At 38.3% G+C, this 21508-nt stretch overlaps 1 protein-coding gene across 1 annotated transcript in view; it reads left to right on the top strand.

The window, feature by feature from the left end:
- Positions 1 to 3838: 3838 nt before the first annotated feature.
- The window catches only part of NOL10 (nucleolar protein 10), a 52219-nt gene continuing 34549 nt past the window's right edge, over positions 3839 to 21508 (top strand). The window contains exons 1-12 of the mRNA XM_082480985.1: positions 3839 to 3924; positions 4437 to 4482; positions 5238 to 5336; positions 6140 to 6217; positions 8058 to 8095; positions 11871 to 12007; positions 12776 to 12841; positions 14289 to 14349; positions 14852 to 14937; positions 15265 to 15343; positions 16521 to 16670; positions 18929 to 18995. Coding sequence (XP_082337111.1) covers positions 3859 to 3924; positions 4437 to 4482; positions 5238 to 5336; positions 6140 to 6217; positions 8058 to 8095; positions 11871 to 12007; positions 12776 to 12841; positions 14289 to 14349; positions 14852 to 14937; positions 15265 to 15343; positions 16521 to 16670; positions 18929 to 18995 — 973 coding nt within the window. The 5' untranslated portion in view covers positions 3839 to 3858. The remainder of the gene's footprint in view (positions 3925 to 4436; positions 4483 to 5237; positions 5337 to 6139; positions 6218 to 8057; positions 8096 to 11870; positions 12008 to 12775; positions 12842 to 14288; positions 14350 to 14851; positions 14938 to 15264; positions 15344 to 16520; positions 16671 to 18928; positions 18996 to 21508) is intronic.

Here is a 21508-nt window from a genome sequence, read left to right as displayed (position 1 = left end):
GAAATTAAACAGGAGGAGGGTCTTGGTTTTCCAAATTATCTGTCTGAAAGGGTTTGAGTTGCTTGGGCAAGACAGGTCTGGTCATGTGCAGGGTCTGGTCATGTGCAGAAGCAGAGCTCTTGACACCTCCAAGAACCTTAAATGAAAACCCCAAACAGGTTTAAGTATCTCCAGCAGTAGGTAGAAGCAGCTGATGGAAGACATACTGAACCATAGACTTGGACTCGGACCATTCCATCTAAATCATGCTTTAGGTAGCTAATGTGCAGGTCAAGGTCTTAGACTCCAAATTTACAGACTCTTTAGATTAGCCAAGGATTCATCTTCCTTTGCTTCTCTTCTTTTCTTCTCTTGCTTCTTTTCTTTGCTTCTCATACCACGTGCCACAGGGTATGGAGAGTATGCTGCATGCTCTGGTGGTAACACAGCTATGACAGCTCATGTCTCCCCTGCCATTTCCCTGGCTGGTACTGTGCGTTGTGCCATGTGACCTCAAAGCTGTCTAATTCCCTCGTGATCATCATGTGTCTTTCTTCTCCCTTTGATCCATCAATGCCATGAACCTTTCTGTGACTTTGCCTCTCTCTCTGCTTATGAGTACTTCTTCATATGTCACACTGAGGAGCAAAACTCTGCCTCCAGAAAGTCTTTAAGAGCACTGAAATATCCTACTTGAAGTACCTCCCAAGGCAAATTTCTCTGACAGATAATAAAAAATTAATTGGCTAGACAGTTATTACATTGATACTAATGGGAAAGCTTATGTTTTAAGCTTGCAAAACAGCAACCACAGAGCTGTAGTTCTCTATAAAGCAATTTATACATCTATTACATGCATTACCTGTTTAGTCTTCTAGTAATGTGGGGGGGTTTTCCCCTCTGCTTAAAAAGAATCTTTAAAAATCCTATTTCCTACTCCTGTGAGTGTTTTATTACTATTGTAGCAATGTATTTAAATGATAGTCTAAAATATTTCTGTGAAGGGACTCTTAAATAACTGGACCATATGTAATAAAATATTACTTAAATGAAAGCTTCTTTCTGTGCACTTTTAAGATTTGTGTGCAAATACTTATAATTCCTTAGCTCTCTATCTATTTCTTAATTATGTTAAAAAATATTGGAATATTGGTTATTCACTCTCTCTGTACTGTGAATTGCAGCAGAACCTTCCTGATGAATTGTTTTTATATACTAAACGTGAAATGTTCTTTTAATGTGAATATACCTGACAACTTATGCTTAAGATAACTATATATATGTATGTACTGAAGGGGCACTGTCCAGTTATCATTAAAATCAGCAAAGGTTACACTTAGTTTGCTTATCACCACATTGTTTCAGTACACTGTATTATGTCTGTCACCAAGTAATGCCCACAGCAAATTTTGACACTAGAAAAACAAAGAAAAAGCAAGAAAAATTATTGGCTTTTGATTGAAAGCATCCTATATCACACCTATTTGCAGTCAGGACACCTACCTGCTCATCTGTATTTGTTTGAATGGAAAATGTAAAAGCACATCATTACTACCTGCAACAACGATTCTTTACATACAGGAAGCAAAATAATTTGACAAATCTTCTCCTGTATCATTCAGATCCTGATTTTTTTTTAACTCTGCAGTAAGTGTAACAGGCAGATTTGGCTGTTCCGAAGTTATCTGGATTGAAATTTTAATAGCCCACATTCTAGTTGATCTTTTCCCCTTCAGTATTCTAAGAAGTCTTAAATGTATGACTAGCCAGGCTCAGATTTATCAACTTTGCCTGAGAACAGAATTTGACTGAAAAGAAGAAAAAATTAATTTCAAACAACTTGAAATTCAATTCTGTTTCCTGCTGTGCAGTCAGAACCTCTTGGTTCTACCCCTCTTCTTTTGCACTGTGGCCCGTTAAATGCATCCAGAGAATGGACAAGAGGGTCAGCAATCCTTGAACAGTCTCACCTAAAGAAAGTCATATAATTCTCCAGTCTGTAAGAAATTCCAGTATTTTATACCTCTAGGAATTCTTTGTGGGTTCAGTCTTCCTGACCCTGCCTAACGCCTTTTGAAGTGCCCTGGGACATCCCTGCCTGGACTTCAGTTGGTGTTCCAGGATGACACTGGTCTTTTGCACGTTTTGCATCACACCAACGAACCCCCTGTGGATGTCTGGGATTCCTTAGGGCATCCCGAATGGCACAAGACCTCTGTATGTGGACAAATGAATTCAGCCTTAAATGTCTATTCATAGCTTGAGGTGGTCTAAGTAATTAGACAGCGGAACCTCGAAATGATTGAGCTACCCCGAAGAAGACACCTAGTGGCTACGGCGCCACATTGCTCCTCAGGCTTCATTAACGGCTGTTCCTAGGGATGAGATTCAGCTGCCTGAGCTTCTAGTGCCACTTGAGATGTCCTTGCATATCCTGCCCGAACTCCAGCTCATGCTGTAGATGGGTTTTCCATAGGTCTTGTGTCAGCCCCATCTAGGTATCCTGGATACCATACGGCATCTCAAATGCCACTAGACAACCTACATTTAAGCAAGTGAAGCCTTAGCTCTCTGAAATGGGAGCTTAGATGTCCAGCACCCACAAAATCACCTATATTTAGGTCTGTTGATCTCCCATGAAGCTCAGTTATAATGCCCTCTAATATGAACTAGAATAGAGTTCTTTCTAGTCATGGTATTGGTATCATCATTGTTGAGATACTTCACCCAGGGAATACCATACATAAGACTTATTTGAAACAGCTTCAGTTTGCAACTTGTACCAGAGTTATGTATTGTTGTGATAAGAATTTAGTTGTGGTTTTCATCGTTTCCTGGAGATGTATACAGATTGGCTACACATTATTTCAGACCTTGCCATTGCTCTTATAAGTTAGAATAGGAATGGTCAGAATTTTGCATGTCTGTTCTTATTTAAATGGTGATGCTTTGTAGCAATAAAAATGGGTCTTATTACATTTACTGGCAAGGTTCTGATCAACCAAATGCTGGATTGATTGTTTTCTGTAGGTAATGGACATGGTTTGCTGTAGCGTGAGAAAATTAACCTCCTCCACCAAGTCTGCAAAAGCAACTCCTGACTTCCTGATTTAACCTTAAGGTCGCCCAGAATGGCACTGCAGCATTGCAGGTCTTAGGATGCTTTGAGATAAGATAAGATAAGACCCCACCTGGAGTACTGCATCCAACTCTGGAGCCCCCAACACATGAAGGACATGGACCTGTTGGAGCAGGTCCACAGGAGGGCTGTGAAGATGATTGGAGGGCTGGAGCACCTCTCCCATGAAGACAGGCTGAGAGAGTTGGGGTTGTTCAGACTGGAGAAGACTCTAGGAAGACCTTATAGCAGCCTTCCAGTGTATGAAGGGGACCTACAGGAAAGATGGCGAAGGACTCTATCAGGTAGTGTAGCGATAGGATGAGGGGTAATGTTTTTAAACTGGAAGAGGGTAGATTTAGGTTAGATATGAGGAAGAAATTCTTTACTGTGAGGGTGGTGAGGCGCTGGAACAGGTTGCCCAGAAACGCTGTAGATGCCCCATCGGGCTTTGGGCAACCTGGTCTAGTGGGAGGTGTCCCTGCCCATGGCAGGAGGTTGGAACTGGATGATCTTTAAGGTCCCTTCCAACCTACAACTTTCGGTGATCCTTGCCTATGAAAGGCAGGGGGCGAGAGCCGCCGTCACCCGGGCTGTCCCCGGCCCCCCGCAGGAGCGCGGCCCGGCCCGGCCCGGCCCCGCCGCCTTCCCGGCCCGGCCCCGGCCTCTGCTGCCGCCGCCCGGTGGAAGCAGGGCCGGGCCGGAAGCCACCCGCCTTCCGCTTCCCCTCCGCACGGGAAGAGGCGGGCAGGGCTGCGGCCATGCAGGTCTCCAGCCTCAACGAGGTGAAGATCTACAGCCTCAGCGCCGGCAGGAGCCTCCCGGAGGTGAGGGCGCGGGGCTGAGGGGACGCGCGGCCGGCTGGGCCTGGGCCGGCCCGGCCTCTCCCGCAGCCGGGGCCCCGGGCCGCCCGCCAGGCCCGGGGAAGGCCGCCCGCCGGCCGGCCCCCGCAGCAGGAGGTTTTACAAACGTGTTGTGCGCTTCAGATCTGAGGTGCAGCCCGGGCCGGAGCCGCTCACCCACCTGCCCCTTCTCCTTCTTGTATTGAGTGGGGACCGCTGACTGAAACCAGCTGCTGGTGGGGTTCTTAAACTAAAAATGCAGTTTAAGTGTGTGCGTCTCGAGCTGTCTGTGTGTTATTCTACAGACCGTTACAAAGTCGGGTTTTTTTTAAGTTTTTATTGGTGTGGAATGGTTAAACTTGCCCGTGGGGATTTTAAAATAATCAAGAAGAAGAGAATTAACGACCTGAATGTCTTATATTCCCAAACTGGGTAAACCTTAAGCAATTCTCGTTGTGAGTAATGAGTTCGAGACTGATTTATATATTTTCTTACAGTGGCTCTCAGACAGGAAGAAAAGAGCGTTACAGAAGAAAGATGTGGGTGAGTTTTGCTGCCACAGGGTCCTCAGTTGTACTCAGCTGCGCGTATACAACATGCAGGTCCTGGAGGAGACTCTTTACTAACTGACAGAAGGAAGTTATGCATAGCTTATATTTTTTTTTTAAACTTCAAAATTAAAGCTGTAAATATTTACTTCAACTTCCTGTATAGCTTTATGTGAACAGAATATTACCAATACTGTTTTAAATTGCAGACATTAAATATTGGGCCTGTAGATTGTACAGAAACATGATGGATGAATTCCATGTGTAGCTTATGATAAAGTCGAACTATAAACTCCTCTATGCTATTACGCTAATTCTAAAGTGCAGGAACATCATCATTTTAGCCTAAACTTGTTACACAAAATAAAAATGGCTATTTACGTACCATAGGAAGTGTTGTATAAGGGAACCAACCAAAAAAAACGTGCATAGAGTTAACAGGAGGATGGAATACATTACACAACATCTTAGTTGTGTAAAATGCAGAATAAATATTTGCTACTAAATTATATAATAATTTGTAACATAGTTACCTCAGAATAGACGTTTATTTTGTGTGGCGGTCACCTGCTTCTCAGGGTTAACAGGCTGTATTAATCTGCTTATAACGTGTTAATTATACTTAAAAGATCTTTATACTTTAAAAGATATTTCCTATATTCAATTAACTCAACATGCTTCTGGAAGAAACCATTACAGTTTTTTGAACTGATACAATTGTGCTACCGTTATATTTTTTTTTCTTTATAGATATCCGTAGAAGAATTGAACTTATTCAAGACTTTGAAATGCCCACAGTTAGCACAAAGATTAAGGTATCAAGAGATGGACAGTATATTATGGCAGTTGGTGAGTTAACAAAGTGTCTCTCTGTAGCAGAGGCCAAAAGTGCTAGAAAATTTTGATTGCAGAATGACTTAGTATTTCAGGTAGAATTGGTAAGACTTCATTTTTAAATGTAGCATTGAACAGGATTTTGGAAGATTACTATTAAGATGTGATAGATGTGGCTGTCTTGGTAGTGGTATTGTGAAACACTTATTTTTAGAATACAGATGTTTTTAGAATCATAGAATGGTTTGGGTTGGAAGGGACCTTTGAAGATCATCTAGTCCAATCCCCCTGCCATCAGGGGTTTATAATGCAATTAAAAACTAAACTGTTTATAATACAGGTAAAAACGAAGTTCTTAATTGTTTTTATTGTATGTACATAAATTTGCTTTAAATAACTTCTGAACATCATTGTTTGAGTATTGTTTTAAAGGATGGAGGATAATGCTATATTTTCTACCTGTCAAAGCAGGATCCAAACATGAGTACTTTAGTAGGTGTTAACAGCATAAGGAAACTTGGTCTTTCAGACTTACTGGAAGGTTTTATTAAATTCTGTATGATGTATTTAGATCAGAGGAACCTACATACAAGGGTGCTTCCAGGCACCAAAGACAAAAAACAGGCCATAAGATTATGTTTCTAAGAGGCATGTTTTCTTCAGTCACAGAGACTCTGGTAAGATCAGAATACTTATGGATGAAGTATAGATGAAGTTCAGTAAAGCCTGTATAAATTTAATATTTTTTTATTTAAGAAAAAAAAAGCTTTACTATTTTTTGTTTAATTTTTTTATTAAAGATTAAATTGTTCTTTCAGGAACTTATAAGCCAAGGATCCGCTGTTTTGATACCTATCAGTTATCCCAGAAATTTGAAAGATGCTTAGATTCTGAAGGTTAGTATAAACTATAGCTGTTAGTACGAGATATCTGTCCTACATAATTCATGTTGGACTCAAGTAGAAATTTCCCTCCCTGTGCGGAGGGGGCAGAACATATTTTGGAGGTACACAAGAATTTAGAGTAAAACTTCGCCTTGTCTTTATCTCCATGTTTTTCCCTTCTTCTCCTCCTTGAAAGTTCTTTCCTGTCTTGGAGCAGTGTGAAGAGTGTAAGATTTATCTTGATCCAGTAAGCATGGAGCTCAGAGAGTGAATGTGGCTGAAGTCTGTGTGCTCTGTTTGGGGAGTGTGAAGCGGACACCATGGCTGGGCAGTGGTTAGTTCTCCCTTCTTTCCCCTTCTGTGAAGCAGTATAGTAGGTGAAGGCACAGTGGTTGCACCATCATTGCTGAAATGAGTTTTCACTGCTTTTCCACTGGAGGCCAAGTTCAGTAGGTGAGTTAAAGAGAATTCCCTGAGAGTGAATTTGGTTTTGTTTTCTTGGAAGCAGGATACTTAAGGATAGATGGTAGCATGGCCAAGGCCCTAGTTACACCTTGTTTGGTACAAATTTGGAGGGAGAACAACTATGGTGAGGAAAGCAAGGAGCCATCTAGACCATGGGAAAGGAAGAATCTGTTGGTAGGTAGACTAGGAGAGGAACTCAGAGCTGGTGTGGCTCTGAGTTTTAGGGTGCATAGATTTGGGGAATGGTGGTTTGGTTTTTTTTTTTGTTTGTTTTTTGTTAGAAGACTGGGATATTAGAAGACTGATGGCTGAAAAATGGGATAGAAGGGAGACCAAAGCAATGAGGGGATGAGCAGAAGTCCTAAATCATTATGGAAGAATGAAACTGATCTAACTGTGATGTGTGTGAAAGTCATGTGAGAAATAAAAATTGAGAACTACTGAATTAAGTGAGGAAAAGGGGAGTAGAGCATGGTGATGTTTCTTTACCCTGTGCCTCAGGACTACAAGGAGTCATGTAAGGTGAAGGGACAGTGCTACAACATAGTAAGAGGGAAGGTGGTAGGGGCAGGGGTTCAGAGAGTCTGGGGAGAGCAAGGTATGGCAAGAGTGAGACCCGCTTTAAAAGAGTAGGAATCATTGTAATAGTAAATGCTTGCTTGTAATTAGAGCTTAAAGTAAGTTTTTTTTGACCTGGCATTGTGCTAGACTGCAGAAATATGTTTAATTTGAAATGTAGCATAGAGTCACTTCAGGTAACTAAATGAGCTACCTCATTTAAATGGAACCAATTTAGCTGAAGCAGCTACTCCCTAATGTTCCCAACCCAGCTCATTTAAAACTAGGCAAAATTCAATACATTGCAGTATTCAGCATGGAGACTATCTTTCAAGTCTGTGGTGTTTTTTTTTTTTTGAGGCTTAAAACTTTTTCTGTAGAAGTGCTCACCCCTTACAAGGATTCCATGTGCAGGTTTGTGTGTAGTACGTCCAAACTCATGTCATTTTTTTTTTATCATCTTTGATGGTTTACCAAAGATCCATGGACCACCCACTCACTGAAAACTGTTTGATTAGATGTTCCCTGAGCCAATAAATACATGGTTGAGCATTGTGTTGAGGAACGTGTCAAGTATACAAGAACGATAAAAAGATTACAGGATGCTTCTTATATTTCTAAAGTTTTAGAAAACTACTTACTATTTTGCAAATAAAGTTACATAATTAAAGATTTTATCACAATGCTTGCATTATGCATTGACACCTGTGGGGAATACTTATATGACTAAAGGTTAGCATGAGTGTAAATGTTTTCAGGATTTATGCCAATGCTTGCAAATAAGTTTGCTTGCTTAGTTGACTTAAAATTCTCTTGCTCTCTCCTCTAGTGGTTACGTTTGAGATTTTATCAGATGATTACTCAAAGGTATGTTTAATGTTTTCAATGTATAAATGAAAAAATTGTTTAATATGTATATTAAAATGCATTTTCATATATAGTAAAGGCAGTCCATCAAAACAACTTTTGGAACAGAGAAGTTTTTTTTAGAGAAGCAAACAGGATCGTAATTTTTTGTACCTTCAAAATGTTGTTTGTTTTCTTTGTCTCTTTGTATTATAATTTGCCTTACCGCTTTTAAAGTCTATTGTCTGTAGTAGAGAGAAACTTGAAATAATGATCTAGCCTACAAACAAAATAAAGTGAAAAAACGAATTAGTTATTCTTTATAGGATAACACTTAGTCGCAATCCCTTTTGACAAGTGATACACAGACACCCCATTTTAGAGAGATGGGATAGCTATAGGTAAGTTAGTAGCCTGATTTTTTTTTTTAGCTTTGTTGTAGCCATGATGCTTCTAAGCGTATCAATGATGGAAAAATTGTGGAGAGGAGTAATGTCCTTTTTTTTTTTGTCTTTTTTTTCTTATGAAGTGCTGTACCTGGTGGAAACAGTTGAGTTCTTAGAACCATTAGCCTTTTCAGGTCCCATACAGTTACCACTTCTAATTCTGTTTAACACCTGGCTGTTTTCTTCAGCTGCAGCAGTTGGTATAATAAAAGATGTTACCTCTTTCTGTAAACTTTGCTGATCCATGAAGGTGTTAAATATGAAATTTAAGCACATAATTTTGCTGATTCCTTAGGACAAGCCTTGGTTGTTTTGTTTAGGGTTTTTTTTTTAGTTCAATGTTTATTTTAATACTTTTTTTCTGAGAAGAGACCTTAGCATTTCTGGTACAGATTTGTTTTAAGAAATATTTCTATTTGATCAGAGACATTATCATCTAGCCTTCTAGCTTTCGTCTTTTCAGAATTTTCCCCCTGTGAGATTTCTGAGAATATGCGTGAATTCAAATTGCAGAAGAAGGTGTGTTTGCAAATAAATTTCTGACTGGTTATGAGCAGTAAGGCTTGTGTGTGTTTTCAACTGAAATTGGCTTCAGTCTGAAATATAGTACCATACTTTCACAACATAAAATTGAAAATAAGGTTGTATTATTTTCCTAAAACTTACCAAATCATTAGAAAGAAAACTAATTTCAGGTAGCTGTCATAATGTTTTGAACATGTTAGAAAGAGGGAACAATATTTGAGAAATTATGCTTGAAATGCTTAGAAACATAAAAATATTGATTGGAGGAGGATCTTCAGGCGTCATTTAATGCTTGAACAGGACTGTCAAAAACTGCAAGCATGACGGTTCTAGAAATTCACTGAATAAATTGTTGCAATGCTGCACTACCTTGTCGTAAAGAATTTTTCCTTCCTGTCCAACCTGCCCAGGAAAACCTGGAATCTGCACTGTTGCTATTGCAGTAGCAAAATGACTCTTGTCATTTTTGTAACTGCACTTTAGTTGCTGGCTGCTATTAGGGTGTCCTGCAGGGTGCCTTTTGCCTGACTAAACCAGCTAAGATTCTTCCAACCTTTCTTTGTATGTTTTGTGTTCTGCCCTTTGTCTGTCTTGGTAGCCCTCTTGATGCTCTCAACATCCCTCTTGAATTGGGGATATCAGTGCTAGACACGCTGCCTCACACTTTAGTAGCTCAAGGAAAATAGCTTCTCCCCAGTCTGCTCCTGCCATCCTCCTAAGGTCACCGTTTGAGGCTTATTTGCATTTTCACAGTGAGAGAACACTGTTGGCTTTCATTCATATTCATATCCGTAAGGCCAGTTACACTTCTGTGCTCCCCTAAGTTTTAGACTTAAAAGTTTTAGACTTGGACTAATTTTCAGACTTGAGAGAGAATATCTTTTTTTCTACAGCCTTTTGCGAAGAGACACATATTTACATATTTCTGCTTAGCATTTTTGCCACATACCAGTGACTATGCTTTTGCTACCTTGAGGTTGTAGTTTTCTGTTATTGACCAAAATTAATTTAGTATGAAGGAAAGACAAACACAGTTTCCAGGGAGTTGTATCCATTGTTAATGAGAGAGGACGCAAATATCTTCAAGTCCGATATTGTAGAAGTTTGTCTTAAAATAGAAAATATTAGAGGTAATGCAGTTATTAGCAGAATATTTGGTTGCTTTTGGCAACTATCAAAAACTTTCTAAAAACCTATTTGGAGACAGAGTAGGTGAGAAGAAAATGCACTTTTCTCATTGAAAGCAAATTGCATCTTCTCTCTTCTTGGTAAAGGTTTTTGATGGCTTGCCGGTAGTGAACTAAGAGAATGTGATACTGATATTTTTAAATTAAATACGGTTTAATTTTGTGGTGTTCTTATAGTTTATGTAGCTTCTGTACTGCGTGAAGATGCAGACATTTCTTCTTTTGCAATGATGATAGAGAAAAGATTTGATCTGGGCATTGTTTCAAACAGATTAGTAAAGAGCTTTGCTTGTTGTAAACCTCCAGTTGAACGCATAACAGCATTAGGCACACAAATGATTGATTGGGATGTATATGAAAAACATCATTGTATAACATCAACTGTGCAGCTGCATCTGTAATCTTGTATGAAATCGTAGTTACACATGTGAAAGATGATACTCTCCTTGGTCTTGGACCAAGATGAGCGAGTCCCTGAATAAAAGTTGAAACACTACGGTTTCTGATAGCAGAAAAAGCGTAAGTAAGGGGGGACTTAATGATAAATAGGTATGAAGTACTAGCCCAGGTCGGTGCTTTCTCCATGTCTTGTAAGGGAAGAATATACATATATATAAATAAAGATGACAGATTTAAAATAACATTTGTACCTCACCTTTCCTGAGCTTCTCATCCTTATTTGTGTTGCTAAGAATGTAGTCCAGCAGTAGGAATTTTAAAATCTTCATTATCTACTACTTTTGGAAGATGCATGGACTATACATACTCTAAACTAAAGTAGCACTTCTCTGATCGAAGCTAAATCGGGTGAGGCTCAGAGTCAAGAGTTAGCCTGTGATTATCCATATCATTTAACTATTGGCATGCATCGTGACATGAGTTTGGGCCAGGCCAACTGTTCCTCCTTCACACAGTGCCTGGGCATGGTTTTATGTACAGTATGAGTGCAACGGATGGTGTGGATGATACTCTGTTTAAATTGGGAGAATTCCTTCAGGTGGATACGAGTTGTGCCATTTTAACTTGCCATCAGGACTACAGGGGCAGGTTCTGGTCTATTTTATTTACTAGCATAGATCTAGCCTTCTAGTAGTGTCTCCCTGTGGGCTCTTCCAGGACTGAGATGTTTGTCTAAGTTTCAGAAAGAAACAATGTGCTGCTTCAGTTGACAAACAACAAAAAAATGCACAAAAGTCATTGGTGTCATTTATTGGAATGCTGCCGTGCATCAGGATGTATAGTTCATGTGCTTAATACCTATGAATGTATTGATGTCTGCATGGCGTTGTACCTGGAAGAGATTAACTCTGGTGTCTGAAAGAAGTATAGATGTTAATTTTAGGGCAGGATAACACTGAGGTGACTATACTGTTTCTGGTTGCAGAGTCATTTTCAGGGTATCTGATATACTCTTGTGAATATACGTTTAATCTTTACTAATAAAGCTCTTCGCTGTGGCTAGTGAGAATAATGATGCACTAGTTGATTCTGGCATTTTAATAGAAATGGTTTAAATGAGTTGTGATAAACCTGTGTGAGCTTGACAAAAAAAAATTCGCTGGAGTTTGTGCTGTAAGACAAGTTGAGGAGATTGTCATCTGCTTCTGTATATTTCAGTGCTTTCTATTTTATTTTCAGATTGTCTTCTTGCAGTGTGGCAGGTTTGTGGAGTTTCATTCGCAACACGGCCATTACTACAAGACAAGAATACCAAGATTTGGTAGAGATTTCTCTTATCACTATCCATCATGTGACCTGTATTTTGTAGGAGCAAGGTATTGATTAAGTGGATTATTTTGTTTCACTTTTGTTAGCAATGTTTTCCAAAAATAAAATTAATATTAAAATACCAGAAAAGTTAAAAATTGGAAGAAGTGGAAATTCCTTACAAGTTAATAATGTAGACTGTTCATGAAGAGTGGAAAATGTGGTAAGACTTAAGATTAACTCAGTTTCCTGTACTGTTTTAAGACTTTCTCTTTCTTTGATTCTTAAACCAGGTACATTATGTATTTGCAAATTTGTTATAAAAATTGTTATAAAAATTCGGTATACTGTTTTAAAAAGTGATTAGCATCTAAGTAATGAAAATTAACTTTTTCTATTCTGGTTGGTGTTTTGTTGCTGTTAAAGTATAAATAAAATAAATAAATAAAATAATTAGCTGAGTTTTTGAGAAGACCTAGTAAAAATAAAATGAGGTCTTCAGGGTTTCAAACAAAACAAGCAGCGGTTCCAGATGTAACGTAAATCACAGGAAATTAAAAGATTTTAAGCAAGGAATTAATACATCATTTCCCTGGAAAAAGAAGAATTGGTAGGATGTTGCAGTGTAATAAATATCTTTGAAGAACATGCGCGTGTTTCTCTGTATTTTTAACACTGAAGGATAGTTGTGTCTTATGTTTTAGAATGTGAAGTTTGAGGATTATATACTTGGTAAAATTAGGCTGTCAGCAAGAATCTTTATAACTCCTCCTAACTTATAACAGTATTTTTCAGTATTCGTAACAAAGAAGTAATTTTGGATTTTTCCTTTGTAGCTCGGAAGTATTCAGGCTAAATCTGGAACAAGGAAGATTTCTCAACTCCCTGCAAACTGATGCTGCGTAAGTTATCTGTAATGTACGACGTCTATCTGTCTTCTTTCCACCAGGTGGAAGCAAACTACACGCTCGCCATCAGTACTGTATCTGAATACTGCCCAAACACATTGTAAAGTTGAAAAGGAACATATGCTGAGTCTGAGCCTCATTTTATTTTATGTTCTGTAATTCTTTGTTCTAGTTTTTATGCTTTAATTGAGTTTTCTTCTGTGGATATTTTAAAATTGCTTAATATAGACTTGTAATAGGTATTATATAACTTGATCTTAAGAGCATTTCATTAAAACTTTGCCATTATTGCTCAATTTAGCCATCATATAGAGATCTACCCACAGGGTATGTACTTTCCCAGACATGTCTTTGTCCTTCTGCTCTTGGAGTAGCCCAAAGAGAATTTTTATATTTCCAGCATGCGTCTGATTCTTTTGAAAACCCTACCAGAGCAGGAGCTGGGCTTCTTTCATGTGGGGAGAGGCAGATGAGAGGAACAGACTTGACTAGATAAAGTGGCAGGTTGGTGGGCAGCAGCTGGTCTTCAGTGGATGGAATAGCTTGATGGACGAAGCAATATTTGGGAAGGCACAATACAGAAACTGAGCAGCAGAAAGAAAAAGGGGGGAAATCCTAGAGTGGGAGAGCTGAGGGTGTAGTGTAAAATCTGAATCAGAGAGATGAGACTTGAAGTTGTGGGAAGGTTGTGAGGTGGGGGAGTTCGATGAGTTATAGAGGTGGAAGGCTTTGAATGGAAGAAGTTGGAAAGTGCCAGGATGAGTGGTGCAAAGAGAAATATTTGTGCATTGGAAGAGTTGCCAGACAAATACAGGGCTCTTGGTTGCCCTATTGAGAAATAGGATACTTGGATGAGGGAAAGGAAGACAGGCCATTCACCAGAATATGTTGGAGATGTAAACTTCAGAACGTAAGTAATCAGGAAGATGTTTTGACATAACTGAGTTGTTTAAGAGCATAGTGGAGCAGAGCGATATGGCAAGGCTTGTTGATAGGTGGTGTGTGTGAGCAGAGAAATGCAGAATCATTCAGGTTGGAAAGAAGCTCAGAGCCCAGCCTCCTCCTGCTCAAGGCATGGTCACACAGAATTCAGATGAATTTTCTCAGGGGGTCATGAAAGTCCAAGGATGGAAATTCCACAGCCTCTATGGGCAACCCGTTCCAGTGCTGAATTATCTGCATAGCGTAAAAATATTATCCTTACATCCAGTTGGAGCCTTACCTGTTTCAGGTAATCAGCACTGTCTCTGATGTCTCCAAATTCTTGGTAAGCTCCTCTTAAGTATGGGAAGCTGTTATTAGTTGGCCATCCATCCCTCCCTCCCTTCCTCCCTCCCTCCAGCTTTTGCTTTTCCAAGCTGCATGATTGCAGAAATCTTTTTAGTTGTCCAGGTGTTTAATGACCTCAGAATAATTTAACTTGCTCCTTTTTCTGTTTTAGAGAGAGTAATGTCTGTGACATAAATCCTGTACACTTCTTGTTTGCTATGGGGACGGCTGAGGTAAATGTTTGCATTCCTTTTATACAAAGGGCAGTAGTGTTTGTTTCTTTTTTATATTAGTTTGCATGAGGATAAGAAGAAGTCATGACAGAAACCTAATTAATGAATTTGATCTCATTTGCTACGTCAAGTATAGATTCAGAAAACAAGATGACTTTTTAGAGCATAGTGCAGATACAATTTCTGAGCTACCTTGGTTGCTGAGGTGCTTGAGATTTTGCAGATGGGAGAGAAAATAATGTTATCTTGCTTTACAGTGTAGCCATCTGTAGAAATCAGCTATTAATCTTCGGAAGTTTTGTATTAATGATTTTGATTCAGATTGCATTTTTTAAAAATATAAATGAGATGCATGGAGCTTGTATGCCATTATTAGAACAAATCAACCTAGTAAATTTGATTGATTATTCATAGAATAAATAATTCATACTTTTATTTAAACATTTTCAGAATACCAGACATCTGTTGCATAAGCTTGAAATGTATTTTCTAAACTGTTTAGGGTAAAGTGGAATGCTGGGATCCTAGGACTAGAAATCGAGTTGGGGTGTTGGACTGTGCTTTAAGCAGTGTCACAGCAGACACAGAGTGAGTAAAGGTTATCTTTTCAAAGTGTGCTTCTGTTTTTTCAGAAGTTTTGCTTTTAGAAACAAATCCCACTTTGTGTTAAAATGACCTTCTTCACTTCTCATTGCTAGTGTGAATAAAGGCTTTTCTTTCTGGAGTCTTTTAGTTATTGATCTGTTTCTATACAACTGTAAGTTGTGAATGTAAACAATACAGCATTTTGAAGTAGAATTTGAGTGATATATGTAAATTAATTTACATTAAATATCTTAGCTATTTTTAACATTGAAACAATTATTTGCAGCCTTTATTGAAAGAATGTCTAACTATAAGCATTGTGCTTTGCAGGATAGATGGTTTACCATCTGTTTCAGCACTGAAATTTGATGGAGCTTTGAATATGGCTGTTGGAACATCTACTGGGCAGGTAGACTTAACTGCATCTACAACAGTTCTTAGGAGGTCCTGTTCTTGCAGTTGCCAGTCCAGGTCTATCATACATTGAGTGCACTTATTGTAATGTAAATATATATTAAAAAAAGTATTTATAAGAGCATAAATTACATGTATAGACTTGAACTGCAAATTGATTTTGTCAAATGGTCTTGCTCTTCAGAATACTGTAGGGACCACTTAAAATCATCACAACGTATGTACTATATAACTTCAAATTCTGCAGTTTTCTTATGACTTAAGAGTCAAGTATGTGGGGAATTTGTTGCTTTTTGAGTACTCTGTCAGTACTATCTCAATGCAGCATATATGCTGTCCCTTATCTTGGTGGTGGCTAACGAAGCAGAAGTGATTGTCTCTCAACTGTTGTTTTTACTGTGTTATCTTTCTATAAGAGATCATTTAGATTCATTTATTCATTGTTACCGTCATATTTGTAAAACGGAGTATGGGATTTTTTTTCTGCCCTCGTCAGTCTCTTGTTCGATTTAGAAAACTGTATCTTGTTCAAGAGCAGATATGTTAGAGTTGTATTTGTGACAATGTTAGTATACGTCAGGCAAGTTTTATTGGAGGTTATTTTTTTTATTAAACAGATAATATTTTTTCCCCAAAATTATTAGTATTCACGCTGTGCATGTGAAAGATTTAAGGTCTTTTTCAAGTTCCATAGGAAACTTTGGAGATAAAATGCGGGTTCCTGGAAGACAGGGTCTACACTCTCTACTTAAAATAAAAAATCACATGAGTGAAGGGGATACTCTCTGAATGTGGAAGGGAGTCTGAAAATTTAAATCTTGTAAGAACAGCACAAGAATTTGAGATAACAGTAATTAAGAAATACTAAGAGTCTTGAAAATAGTTCATTTTTTCAATAGAAATTAAAGATTTTAGAAAGATGGTGAGCTCTTAAATTTCTCTTAATTTTTCTAGACTGAAGCATTCTGAGGTTAAAATATATTGTCAGAATAGGCTGAGCTTACTTAATAAGCTGTTTTCAGAATTTAAAATTATTTCTTTTAGGTAAATCCTCTCCGTGTATTTAAGTAAAAAACCTCAAGTTTAGTTAAACCTTTAGTGAAGGTCTGATGTGTGTGACTTCCTCATGATCTTCCAATATTGTAAGTTTAATCTGTCTCTTATTCTTCAAGGTTTTATTATATGATCTCCGGTCTAGTAATCCATTAATAGTCAAAGATCACCACTATGGCTTGCCAATTAAGTCAGTTCAGTTTCAGCATCAGTTGGATTTAATTATCTCTGCAGATTCTCGAATCATAAAAATGTGGAACAAAGATACGGTAAGTGTTTTTATGTTGCTGCCTTCAGATTTCTTTTTTATGCATCTTGAATAATAAAGCTGAAATTCAGTGTAGGAAGTCGAGTTTTTAATATGTCTTAATTTACATAGCATTTTGTCCTGTCTAACTAAATCAACCAACACCTGGGAAGGTTTTCAACCGCCTGTCAGGTATAAAAATGCAGTTTTAGGTATTTTTTTAGCTGTTTCTACATGTCTGCCTAGGATTCTTCTTTCAGTAGAAGGATTTAAACATAAGAAATAGTATCTTAGCCATTGCCCTCCTTTGTGTGTTTTTCACAGTGTGCTTGAACACATCCAGTTACGTTTATTCGTCAAAGAAAACATGGTCATTCCAATTTCTGCTCAAAGAAGGGCTAACTTCAAAGGTAGAACAGTTAGTTTATGACATATTAAAATTAGGTACTGCTTATTTTCACAGAAACCTATTTGGATATTGAAGCAGGTACTCTGCCTAGATCCAAATAACAGTGTGTATTATGCTGTATTAATGGATTGTGTTGCAATAGGCAGCATCTTTATCCCTGCCTTTTGCACCTTTAAGTCAAGTTGAAATCTCTAATTTTCATAAGACTTTCTTCCGTTATATTATGCAGTTCTTTTTCTTATGGTCTATGTGGCTTGCACAAAATATGGTACCCCATAGATTCATAGTAATACTATTGTAACTTGGTTCGGTTTCAGAGGCTGTGTTTAGTCATTGTATTCCTTCTAAAAAACATGCTCCATCTATGTTTTTCTAGCTGTATAATGAAGCATATCAAGAGCAGTTACAGTAGTTCAGAGGCACTTTTTTCTGACTGTTTCAGGCAGTCATTTCTCTATTGTTGTGCTTCTTCATGGACTTTCAACAGCCTCTTTTTTTTATTTTTTTTCTGTGATCGCAAGCAGTTTTTTGGAAGCTCCTCTGCAGTTACTTTTTATTGTTTAAAAGAGCAAATAAATTATTGGTTATTATTTAAAACATCTGCAGTGGCCTCTCTCCATTTTTCCTAGGTATATATATTTTCCTCATTGAGAATGAAACACTGTAAGGTTTGTCAGGTGGCCTCTGCAGTGGGAAAAGGGAGGGTTTCTTACTGCTGGAAGGCACAGATAGCTTTGGACTCTTTCCTAGAGTATGTTCCAGCTGGCTCGACCTCTCCCAGATGTTGGTTCCTGACTATCTCTGGCTGGGAACCAACTGCAGAGGCAGACTGTGGGGTGGAGAGCATATGGCTTTGATACCAGAATAGCCCCATGCTGAGACGTGCCTTGGGGTGGGGAGCATGAGGCTTTTGTCTGCTAAGGCCAGGGTGGGGGAGGACTCTTATTAATCATCGGGGAGAGACCAGAGGTGGGTGGGGTAGCAGCATGTAACTGGGAGGGAAAGGAAGGGCCCAGAAAGGTAGGTGGGATTGCTGCAGGGAAAGAAAAAAGAGGAACAGGATCAAAATTTGCTCTGTTCCTGTCCCTCATTTAGAACGGTGTAGGCATGTACTCTCATGCTTCAGGTTCTGTGGCCCAGTTCTTAGAGACTCTTCCTTTACTGGCTGTCTTGTGTGTTGGCTTATAAGAGCACCTGTATTTTGTCTGGGTTTTTCAGACTCTGTTCCAATTCTTACTTTTTTTGGAGAATGTTGTTTCCTGCTTTTACTTTTTCTTAAATAACCTTTATAACTTCAATTCTGATCTAAGCTAGATACCACTGGATGCTCTTTTTAATACCGAGTTTATAAATTACAGATAAAGTGCTAAGCTATTTTTCATTTTATGTAGACATGAACAGGGTGGAGGAACCAAGCTCCAGAATCAAATTCCACTTTGTCCATCATTTCAGCTAACGATACTTACTAAAATAAAATGATTTAAAATGACCTAATTCAGACTTGACCAAAAAGAGGGTGACACCACACTTGACCAAAAGGGGACACCCCCCTTTTGCATAAAATAAAATAAAGCAGATCTGACACACGTTTTCAACATAAGTGTGAGCTGAGAAATTTGAAGTGCCACTGTGCTGTGTGTTCAATAACCAGTAGGCTACACTTCTTTGTAAGAGATCGGATCAGAGATGAAATACAATACTGAGTTCCTTGTTTTATGTTGAGATACTTAACATTTTATTGTTCTGCAAAGTCTGCTCCATCTTTATTCCGTCATATTTCTTAGCTTCTATAATGGCTATTCTTAATGTTTAGATTTACTAAATTCAACTATATATTTTTATATATTTTTTTTTTCTTCCTGCAATTTCAGGGGAAGATATTTACTTCAATGGAGCCAGAATATGATATCAATGATGTCTGCCTGTATCCAAATTCAGGTACTTTAGATATATTAATGTCTTTGTAACTTCAGAAGGGAAAGCTTGTGTTGACCCAAGCTGTGGTCTTTTTTTTCTATTTAGGTGATACGAATTAGGTCCACTTTCCTCCTTATGACAAAACTAGGAAAAAATGGTTAGCTGTCAGTTACTGTCATTGTTTCCTCTGCATCTGTATTAAATCGGAACCTCTTTGCCGTTAGGAGCTGCTGTGCTGTCTGTTGAGTGATTGACCTCTTTTACCCTTTCAAATATCTGAAGTGTTTAGTTTCATAAGAATAGGAATTTTGGCATTTTGTCTCAGTTAAGTCCCAGATAAATTACAGCTTGCTTTCTAGAGCTAGTAAAAATCTCTTTACAGCAATTTTACAAATTTTTACAACTATTTGATCTTTCCTCATTTTAGATGTAGCACTTTTTGTGCCTTCCTGAGAATGATTACTTTTGTTTAAGTGTAGATTCTGAAGTGCACAGGTTCGCATGCTTTCTGTGACTGTTTTCAGATTTGCTGTGCCTCAATGTTATGTTTAGAGGTCAAAACTGAGGGTCACTTTTAACCAAGGTTTCTAGTTCCTACCTTATGAGTAAAAATATTTTACAAAATAGTGACTATATGTGCACATGTGCTTTGGTTGTACCTCACATTGCTACTGGCCTTAATTTTCCCTGCTTGATCTGAGTTGCTTAGTTCTGAACTACTATGTGACACTACTTCCTTTTTAGAAAGCAGTATTGAAAAAGATGAAATAAAAATTAGGGCCTCTAGGATGGCACAGGACAAAATTCTTCATTCAGACCATGCCTGTGTTGCAAACTCTGCGCTTAATTTTAAAGAGAGGTATTTTAGGGAGAGGTAGCAGTGAAGACAGAGCGACTTGGACTTTGATTCATACTAGCAGTTCAAATTCAAGATTGTAGATAAGTCAGTTTGAGATTTCTAACGAGTTAAAACTTATCTTGTCGTTTCTGCCAACTTCAGTTAAGAATGTCTCTTTTTTTTTTTTTTTTTTTTTTTTTTATTTTTGTGAGATGAGCACTTAAGTAATGATCCCTGCTGAGATGGTGGGCATTTTTGACCTTATGCAGCAGCAAAACTGTAATGGTCTACAGGACCTCGCTGATGAAAATAATAACTTGTTTCCATGTTGCTCAGGTTTAGCCTCCTCTGAAACAGACTGGTGTTTCAATACTTAGGAATTGGACTAGATTTTTCTGAGCCCTCAAAAAGGCATCAATGTAATTTTTATGTTCTGTATATTTGTTTTTCCCAGATCAAAGTGCCAGAAAACATGTACTCAAAGAATTGAAACCTGCCAAAACCGGGGCTTTATGGCATGGTGCTGAGGGTACATCTAGTGTGCCCTGGTTGCGTGGATAAGTTCATTTGGGTGTATTTGAGAATAACTGTGTAGTAAAAGTGTGGACTATGCAACGTGGAAATAGACAAACCTGGTCTTTTCTCGTCCACAGTGGCTACAGAGAGAGGTCATTGGAGTGAATTATCTTTAGAGTTTCATCCAGGTTTCACCTTTGAGCTTACTGATTTTTATCCAAAAGAGAACCCAGGAGGGAATTAACATCCATGCAGCGCTGATAATGAAAGGGATCATGACAGGGAATGAAACAGAAGTTAATTATTTCACAATGTAGAATCTTAGCATTATTTAAGTTGGAAGGGACCTCTAGGGTTGTCTATTTCCTGCTCAAAGCAGGGCCAAACTTGAAGTGAGATCCAACTTCAAAGTCTGATCAGGCTCCTCAGGTCATAACCACTCAAGTTTGAATATCTACAAGGATGGACGTTACTCAACTGTGGACGCTCTGTAGCCTCTATGGTATGTAGACGTGCCACAAGTGCTTTTGCAGAAATTATTTTCATGAGACTCTGCAGGAAGAATTTTGTAGCACAAAGAATTGAATGCATGTATCTCCCTAATGTTGCTTATTGGACATTACTTTTTCATGTGTCTGTGATCTAGATTGAGATCTGTGATCTAGATTGTGCATTCCAGTCCTGTGTCTCCTCCTTAAGTCAGTTCTGCTTTTCTTATTGTTCTTGCTTTGACCATGCCTGTAGTGGGGGCAGGTTGATGTCTTTTGGTAAGAACTGTTGTTGGATGAAAACTAGATTATATTTTATAATCACATGGAGACAGAATGGGGGAAAACTAGCACATGTTGCAGTGAAAATTAAGAGACTTAAGGTAAGAGGTGGTGCATTGCATGTTTGTCATAAATAGCGTTGCTCTAGAATTTACAATGCCTAGCACCACCTCATACTCATTCAGAATTTAAAGCATAATAATGATTGCACATCTGAAAATAAGGAAATATTTCCAGGGATATGAACTTGCAGTTGTGGAAAGCTGAAAATACAATATCATTTAAGTACTAGTATGGCTATGGCCAAGCGCTCTCACTGGTGCCCCAGCATTCTCGGAACACCACTGGATGTTCATAAAGCCAGTGTGGCACAGGAAGCCCGAGAGATATTTGCCTAGCTTGTGTTTTAA

This window comes from Vanellus vanellus, assembly GCF_965231255.1.
Source record: "Vanellus vanellus genome assembly, chromosome: 3".
In the NCBI taxonomy this organism is placed as follows: Eukaryota; Metazoa; Chordata; class Aves; order Charadriiformes; family Charadriidae; genus Vanellus; species Vanellus vanellus.
The sequence above is the reverse complement of the archived record's forward strand: the minus strand, read 5'-3'. Positions and strand labels throughout refer to the sequence as shown.